Consider the following 9,642-nt stretch of genomic DNA (forward strand, 5'->3'; position numbering starts at 1 on the left):
ATTTACTGCAAGGACGGTTTTGCACGGGGGCGGACACAACTGCATATGCAAATGTGTCCAAGCGGACACAATTGCATCATGCAGCAGCGTCCGGGTGGACACGATTGCATATGCAATAATGTCGTCCGGATAGTATTGCATAGAGGACATAATTGCAAGCGACACCGGTCAAAAGCTTTGCTCTTTTTGGGGTCTTAGTACTTTTGTAGGAAAAAAAACAAAACAATGTCTACAGATTTACACTAAACTTACACCGTTTGAAGATAATGATGGTATAAAGCTTCCCTGAAAATATTAGTTGCTGAGGTGCTGTAGTTTTTGAGAAATGAGTGAAACAATGTCATTAAAATAATTTTCGTCTCAGTGATCATGAGACGAAAATTATTTGAGCATGTAAAAACGTATTTTCATTACATTGTTTTACTCATTTCTCAAAAACTACAGCACTTCAGAAACTAATATTTCAAGGTACGTTTTCTATTATTATTATCTTCAAACGGTGTAAGTTTAATGTGAATCTGTGGACATTGTGTTTTGTGTCCATTTCATAAACAACAGTAGGACAAACCACTTATTTTATCTCAATGTTATTGGTATATCAATTTACAATAGATGTGTCATTGGTGATTACAAAAGTTATTGTTTTTGTCGAATATAAGATCTGCAAATAGTTATTTAACATGTTGGTGTCTTTGTAACAAAAAGTGTACCCATGATCGTGGCTCTGCATCCGATCACCATAACATTTTCGGCAGCCATCCGGATGACTGTTTTGTTTTCATCTCGTCCATTTATGGCTTAAAACTTCATCATTTTTTTTGTGGTATCAACCAATTTTTTTTGTGGTTTCAGGTCAATAAAATAATCCCGAATCAGATCTCGTCATTAAATGCATCCTTGGTCCCAAAAATCGACGGGAATGTTGACTTTTTTTTTTTATTGTTTTTTTTTTTAGAATAAACTTTGTGAAAGATCAGTTTCAGTGATCAAGATCAGTTTCAACAAAATTGATTTTAGCTGCCACGGACAAACTGTATGCTTTTTAGAATTTTGACAAAAGTTTCGGAAACATGTTGACACAATAAGATAATTGACGAACGTTTGGCAAAAACAACAGACCACAATATTCCCTCTAGTTTTAATTTTGTGAAATTGTAACCTCATAATGTACAATTGGTGCAAGGAACAGTTTAGCAATGTTTATAAAAATTGCTCGGAAATGTTGGAAAGTACGTTGGGGTGATGTTGTGATCCTCCCGGTCCCGTGTGTAAAAAATAAGAGAAAAAGGGGGGGGTCCAGTCACGAATAGAATTGACTCAAGTCCAAGTCCCGTTAGAGGCCTTACATCAGAAAACCCCCGATGTACCCCAGCTACATTTTAACGGCGGATATATATGCTTAGGAACTTCTCACACGATAACGGGCTTCCAATCAAGTCTATGTCACGATAGGAATAATCGACTTTCTTGTGGATATTACTATAAATTATTTAAATTATTTTCTGATTTCGATCGAAGGACAATGCAGCCGATGTCACGAAACGCTATGGATTAATATCGATTTAGACCGAGTAACTAGTCATAACTTTCTCCAGAAGACGATCAGAGCATACTGATCGAAATGTCGAGTTGAAACCAACGGATCTTTTCAGAACCCCCCCCCCCAACTCATTTGAGGTAGTCATTAGATGTGTTTCCGCAAACTTTTCCATCTCATATTTCCACCATGCAAAGTTTCAAATCCTACTCGTACCTACTTTGAACTGGTGTAGTGCGTTTGGAACTTTACTCGTCTTAAAGGCCGGTTTGTAGTTGGTCGCGCGATGGAAATCTTGACGCGCAATAATAAAAAGACACAGTTTTTAGGCGTCAGTCTTAGGATTGCGCGCAAGATTTCTATCGCGCGAACGTCCATAAACCGGCCTTAAAGTCCTAAAAGTAACCTAGGAAGAGCTAGACCAGTGTTCTCGCTTGGCGTTTCCCAATATAAGCATTGAATAACAAACCTGTGAAAATTTTGACTCAATTGGTCATCGAAGATACCAGAGAACAGTGACAGAAAAACACCATTGTTGCTCAAACTTGTGTTCTTTCAGATTCCCAAAAAGGGCTTCAAGCCCGAAGTATTTTAACATTTTGAGTTAGAAATTACCTCTTTCTCAAAAACTAAATTACTTCAGAGGAAGGTTTTCACTATGTGTTGTACTGTCGAAGGCTCGATCTCTTCTGCTCGTAAGTTTTTATGCTTACAGATGTTTTGAGCAATTACCAATAGTGTCCATAGTCTTTCATTCATAATAAAATAAAAAAGAATTATATATATATTAAAAAAAACACACAAATTGAGTCCAAGTAAATCAAGTTATGGAGAATATGATATTAATAGCAGAATGTTATCAGGCGAGGTAATTCAAACGTTGCTTGCTCACAATACGAGATCCTAGTTTCATCAAAAATCAGCAATTATACGAACAGGAAGTAAGACCAAACCTTTAGAAATAAACAGTTAACAAAATCTAGCAGAGGAAGTAATTGTGGATAATTTATTCTGATTGATTTTAATTCAAACTCTGTTTAAATTGGTCTGCGCATTTCTAATAAAAATCGCACATTATCGCTTTTAACAGAAAGGCATAATCAATAAAGGCATTTTATGTGTATACTTTCAGTTATTGTGAAAATAATTCTGAAAATTCAACAAATTTTAGTGAAAGATAGACAATCCTCAACCATTTTTTTTATTATTTTTTATTAAAGCGTGTTTCAATAAAATAGCAATTAATTGATAAGAGAAAACTGTCTTGTTCCATTACTTAAATATTCAGCATTTTCAGCTAGTTTGAATAAGTGTAGATTTGTACACAAGTCGTTAAATGTCGTTAAATGTCTGTCACGGTGATGGCGTCCCGACTCTCTAATCAGCGATTCCCGCGACACTGGCTATATTCTCGCGAGACTGCTGGCTCCTGCGAGATACTGCTCTCGCGTTGTGCAGTCTCCCCTCAGTTATGGGAAGTATCGTCTTCGACCAGCAGCTCGCGCGAGAGCAAGTGATTCGACGAGAGCAGCTTTCGCTTACGGAGACCTGAATCATAACGCCACCACTACGACTGAACTATCTCATTGTGACAGACCATTAACGACTTTTCCAAATGTCTAGGTGTTTAGTGTTGCTACAAACTGCTGTCTTTATGTCGCACTGCCACGATACCCTGATATTTATAGTCATGATTCAAAATGATGGAGCGTTATTCAGCCACCCGTCAGACGGTTTGACCTAAGAGACGTTTCTGCTCTTCCATGCTAATGTGTAAATTTGTGGTTTCCATTTAAAGATTTTGTTTAAGTTGCTCTTATTTTTTAACCAGTAGTCTAAGCCATAATTATAACTTGTAATGATTCTGCTTTTTAAAACTTCAATCCTCCGTCTTGGTCGTTGGTCGTACTCCTGTTATCTGTGTTAGTCTTCACTGGTACAACCGCAAAACCTAAGTTTTACTCTGTAAACAACATCAGACAAGATACGAAAACATTTTTGAGTGACCAATGAGAGTTGAGAATACAAATAAAGAGTTTGTCACTGACATTTCTTTCCTCAAAAATAATTTTAACATTAAATATGTTACCTTCTTTTAACGGTTTATGTAAATTGGAACTTGAGTTGCGTTCAGAAAGACGCGTCATTTAAAGGTACTCAAACTATCATTTCATTGTTCGTTTCACAAATACATACAAAATGACATTGGTCCAAAAGGGAAACCCCGAACGGGCTCACTAAATGGGTACCCTTGTTCACACATCAAAAAACTGAAAGACAAGGGACAATCAAAACTACAGGCAACCGGCCGTAGACAACAGAGAATTCATATAGCAAGTAAACAAAATCACAAAGAAGATGGAAAAGGTACAATTTAAAAATGGCAGCAAATTATTGCACAAGCATGACAAAAAATATACAGGAGAATCATTCTGTTTCTATTGTCTCAGTGATAGGAGGGGGTCAAGATTTTGATTTGTTACCTAGTACAGGGCAAGAGGGTTGGAACCTCATGCACATGCTGATCTTCTTTACGCCTCCTCTGTATAAGATGAAGCACCCGAAGTTTTTACGGTCTCCGGAACAGCCTTTCAATCCCGTGAAAACCGCTTGTTTCGATACGAAGTGCACATCGTCACCCTTATTCTGGTCGTCTTCGTTGAGTAATTGGGGGGAGCCCTCGATCAAATCTTCCTGGTCACTGACGTTTGTATCACTACCGTAGGCGTACATTTCCCACTTTCCCTGAGTGCCTGCTATAAATTCACCGTCGAACTTGAAGACAGCTCCAATTTTGGTGTGAGCATTGTCAATCCAGTTGGGATTGCCAACGAAACTCGCACTCTTTTCGTATTTTCCTTCGGCTTTAAAAAAGGAGAGGAAATATTCAATTTATTTAATCAAGACGTTTGTTCCATACTTCTGTTGGAACATAATATGAGAACTGATCGGTCATAGAAAATAGACAATTTATTATACGAAAACATTGTTGGGGAAACACATAATCAAACTGAGTTAATAAAAGTTGTGTGAAAGTGCTCAATTTTTTTTTAAAGCAAAATATTGGAGGAGAAAATGTTCAAAGAAGCATATTTCGCTTCAAAATCCTGTTTCGATAGCAATTTTATAATGACAATTTTAAGCTGTAACTTTGAAGAAGAGAAAAAGGAAAACAAAATGCATTTACAAAAATAACCCTGTCCACGGGTTTATTATAACTGTATAGCAAGTGGTTTTAAAATTCTTAACAAAGTGTGGTTTTACTTCATAAAATATTTTTGGGAGAAAAAAAAGTGAGAATCGGGTGCCAAAACCCAGTCGAAAAGAGGAGGGGTAGAAATTTATATCCCTTGAAACTCAAACATGACACAAATAATGTGCGATACATCGGAAACAAACAAGTGGAATTTATTAATTTTTGAAATATTAGCCTAAAAGAATGTGTTGCCATAAAACCCAATAGCACTAGCAGCAACAACATATAACAAAAATTGGTTGTAAGGCACTGGGCACAATTTGTTTTTACTCAAAAAATTTTGTAGCATAACAACTTACTCGATACTGAGTAATGGACAGCTATTGATAGTATAAAACATCGTGAGAAACGACTCCCTCTGAAGTAGCGTCGTTTTTAGGAAAGTAAATTCTCACTTAAATATTTGGCCCTGATAGAAGACCTTTGGACAGCATTTTTTAGGCATCTGAGTGCGCACAAATTTTTGCAACAAAGGAAAGGTGTTTCTTCCCCTTTATTTACTCTCTAACCAAAATTTGTTGAAATGCACCAAGTGGGAATGCCGGCCTTTGACAATTACCACAAGTTGTCTGGGGTTGATTTCACAAAGAGTTAGGTCTAGTCTGGAGATATTATTACAAACTTAAGGCTAGCCCTAAGTTTGGACGAGTAACTCGTCCTCATTCGATATAAGAATAGTTGTAATTATTTGTGAAATCCACACCTTCGCATTTAAAGGCAGTGGTCACTATTGGTAATTACTCAAAATAATTATTAATAAAAATTTTCTTTCATTATTATCTCGCAACTTTGACGATCGATTGAGCTCAAATTTTCACAGGTTACTTATTTTATGCATATGTTGAGATAAACCAACTGTGAAGGGTAGTGTTTGACAATTACCAAAAGTGTCCACGGCCTAAAAAAGATAAAATTTTGAGATCAAATGATTATCAAGTTAAATTATTCAATACACAATAAAATTACATACCTGCAAGGAACAAGAAGGTAGCAATCACTGCCGTGAATAGAATGGTGCTGGCCATGCTGAGACAAGTTCGAATCACACTGAGACAAGAGCGGTTTATTTCTGCGTCTGTTCGGGTGTTGTTTGGTCGAGAGTGCCCAATCTTCGAAAATCCTGCACTTTATGTACTTATTGATACACAGCCTAATCAATACAGTGACAGCTGCCCTCATTGTTTTTACACAATCTACTCGAATATTATCAATGTCCTTCGAAGATGTCCGTGGCCCTGTTTTTAAAATTCAATTGATTTCATAACAACTCAAAAAAATGCAGGCCCCCCCCCCCCTGAAGTGTCATTGAAATATCTCCTTACCCTGGGAATTGTGGAGTTTAGTTAAGTTAAACTCGCTTATGCACAATTTATTGTAGGGATTAATCACCATGGGTGCACATTATTGTTAACTCGTTGCTACAAATGGTAACCCACCCCAAACAGGGCCCAATTTTATGGCTCTGCTTACCGCCGAATTCTGCCCCTACGATCACCATTGTCCGCTAACGTGCACATGCTGAATTTCTGCACTAGCTGTGTGAGCGTAAAATGTCTAGTCCCAACGCGCGTGCACGAGCCAAAATTTGCCGCTGAAATACCCCGTGAAAAACTACAGAATCTCAGTTAGCAATATTTGCAGGGAAGCTTTCCACTATCATTATCTTCGAACCCTGTAAGTTTAATGTAAATCTGTGGACATTTTGAAAAAAAAAAGTACCCAAATCCTTTGACAAAAACGTTCCCTCTTCATAGAAATGAGCAAACTGGTCTAAAATTACTAAATTAATTGATAGCAACGCAACACATGACGTCATCAACATATAGACTCGCAATGTTTAGGATCTACTTAGTGCTTTGTCATCAAAATTCATTACAGTTAAAATTCAAGCGAATTGGAAATAAGATTCATCGCTCGCTGCTTTTTAAATATTCACTTAGAATCAAGTAAACTGACAATTTCATTTTGTGCAAAAAGTGAAGTGTTAAGTTTATTATTAAGTTTACCATTATAAACGTGTAATTAGATACAGCTGAGTAATAAATGCAGTTGACACGTTTGGTAAATGTCAAAGACCGGCATTCTCACTTGGTATCCCAACATATGCATAAAATTATGCAGGGTGCGTTCGTTTAGCTTCCCTGGGTCTACCCCGCGGTGCTCACTCGGGTGAGCCCCTGACAAGAGCTAAACGAACGACCACTCACCGCTCTTGTAGTGACGTCGTTCACCTGGGGCCAGCCCCCAAGTGACCCACTCCACAAGCAGGGCACTGGGGGCTGACCCGGGTGAGCCCCTGGAATGACGTCAAAAGCTATTCGAACGCACCATGGCAGACCGGGGATGACCCAGGGAAGCTAAACGAACGCACCCAGAGATACACGACGATCATGCCGCAGTACTGCATGTACTTTTTGGGCATGGAAAGCTCATGTCACTGCACGTATCCAATGATATCATTGTATACAATGGAATCGCTGGATCTAGCGGCGGGGACTTGTCTTTGTCCTTGTGGATAAAGACAGGGGCCCAGTCTAGTTTGGGCTGAGCGAAGAGAGTGCCTTATGTCAGACATTTTTTGACACTAGGTGGCAGCAGACTTACTTATACAAACAAACTACAACAACATTATTAATTATAAAGCAAATTTATGGCGTGAGCATGCAGTTCAACTGTGACAAAATAACACGTATTATCTGAGGCCGAGAGACTTTTCAATGTTTTAAAAGTATGTTTTTAAATCATTAGCATTAAGCATTGATTGCTAAGGGAAGGTTAACGTGATGCACCACGTTGCAACATTCGTCTATTTGTAGACCGCCCTCTCGTGAGAACTCTTATGAAGAGACACTTCCTCCTAGTTTTGATTTAGGGCGGTAACGAAGACTTGATTTGACTAGAAATGTCATCACTTCAATAATTGTTCCTAAAGTTGGGCTAACTCTTGTCACTTGATTTCTCAGGCTCAGATAAGTCACGTGATCACGACATCAAGTATTACTTCCCGTCGTGTTACGTTATTACTAAAACTGAACCAAACTAAATCCCAATTATTATTTACAATTATCGTAAGTAATATCTATCTAACAAAAATATGGACACATATTATTAACATAGTGGACCAAACTATCTAATATTAAAGCCTGATCTATACGGTTCTTTCCAACGAATATCTTGTGCTTTTTAAACTAAATATAAATACTGCCGAATAAATACCTTGGCAAAGTGGTTGAAAACATTTTCTAGACGAACAATAAAAAGCCAATTGTTTTTTTTTTCACCAAAACTCAACACATTTTCAAGAGTTCCCAAGTACCAATTACTAAACATGTTTAATATTCAAACGCCCTCTGTCGTTAGACATTATACAGCCTCTTTTCTCTGATTGTGCTAAAATTGCTTTAAGTTTGTAGTGTGTACAAACTGTTTCATGTACCAAAGGGGAACAACAATCCATTGTTCAATGAGTCGTTTTTGTCGTGTTAGCCAATTACATTAAAGGCAGTGGACACTATTGGTAATTACTCAAAACAATTATTATCATAAAACCTTACTTGGTAACGAGTAATGGGGAGCTGTTGATAGTATAACACGTTGTGAGAAACGGCTCCCTCTGAGTAATGTAGTTTTCGAGAAAGAAGGTTTTTTTTCACGAATTTGATTTCGAGACCTCAGATTTAGAATTTGAGGTCTTGAAATCAAGCATCTGAAAGCACACAACTTTGTTTGACAATGGCGTTTTTTCTTTCATTATTGTCTCGCAACTTCGACGACCGATTGAGCTCAAACTTTCACAGCTTTGTTATTTTATGCATATGTTGAGATACACCAACTGTGAAGAGTAGTCTTTGACAATTATCAATAGTGTCCACTGTCTTTAACTAAAATTATGTATGAAAAACAGCGGACATAATGTTAATTAACATTTTTATTCTACCTCTAATAATCCACTGTAGTAAAGAGTGCACATTTGTTTACGGAGCGCATTAGTTCATTTTTCACAAAAGGATGATGTCATTATAGATCGACGGCACGTAACGAACAAACAGCTGACTTGATGTTTATAACGTTTCAATTCGGCCGAAGTCAAACAAGGAGTTAATGAGAAATAAGATATTCTTTCAGTTTTGAAGAGTCGACTCTTTTTAATTCTCTCAATTAGTATAGACTCACCATTCAAACAACTTGTAGAGATGATATCCTCAGTTTCAGAGATCTTGTTTGCATAAAAACGGTGACTATTGCGGAAATCATGATATGCAACATCAACATCGACTTGCGGAACTTGTCATTTACTCGACTTGGATATCATTGTAAATGATGAAGCTGCATATAAAGAAGATCTTACAATGGTCTGGTTTCGGTCTGCTGTGTTGGGTTAATTGATAAAGATGGCGCATCGGTAGACTCCTCTCCAGGACGCACTCGGTTTCGACCGAATCGGCTCCGTACAAGTTGCTTGAGCTGTGTACGGAAATGCTCGTACTTAAAGCAATAAACGACTGGATTCAAGTTCATGTTACACATGACTAGTGTTTTACATGTTTGGTTTAAAAAAAAAAGTCTAGTGAAGGTGTTGATGAAGTCAGGACACCAGTGGTATAGAGTAGACGAAACGTCTGCACCGGAGTCCCGCAAATGAAAAACATGCAACCAGATATCAGCATTGTAGTGATTACGTTTCTTTTAGCCTTACTGAAGACATCTTGCTGACGGCGTTAGCATTGTCAAGTTTGTGTCGAAGAACGAGGAGTATTGTACAGTACGAAAACGATATGAAGATCACTGGAATTCGATGAAAATACTGACACAGACCACAATCTTCAATGCTGTGGGACTAATGGATGGA

At 37.7% G+C, this 9,642-nt stretch overlaps 1 protein-coding gene across 1 annotated transcript; it reads right to left on the reverse strand.

The window, feature by feature from the left end:
• Positions 1-2,350: 2,350 nt before the first annotated feature.
• Positions 2,351-5,891, reverse strand: LOC139937452 (uncharacterized). Its single transcript, XM_071932596.1, has 3 exons — positions 5,764-5,891; positions 4,021-4,401; positions 2,351-3,500 (listed from the first exon to the last, which is right to left on the reverse strand). The coding sequence occupies exons 1-3, from the start codon at positions 5,816-5,818 to the stop codon at positions 3,496-3,498; spliced, it is 441 nt and encodes a 146-aa protein (XP_071788697.1). The 5' UTR covers positions 5,819-5,891; the 3' UTR covers positions 2,351-3,495.
• Positions 5,892-9,642: the final 3,751 nt, after the last annotated feature.

The sequence above is a fragment of the Asterias amurensis genome, chromosome 5 (genome assembly GCF_032118995.1).
Source record: "Asterias amurensis chromosome 5, ASM3211899v1".
NCBI classification, from domain to species: Eukaryota; Metazoa; Echinodermata; class Asteroidea; order Forcipulatida; family Asteriidae; genus Asterias; species Asterias amurensis.

What these genes read in the sequence shown, in the direction of transcription:
- LOC139937452 (XM_071932596.1), bottom strand. Translation starts at nt 5,818, where the DNA reads ATGGCCAGCACCATTCTATTCACGGCAGTGATTGCTACCTTCTTGTTC. An exon ending in TACCTTCTTGTTCCTTGCAG is followed by an intron (nt 4,402 to 5,763) that starts GTATGTAATTTT and finishes CCTTTTTTAAAG; the next exon opens with CCGAAGGAAAATACGAAAAG.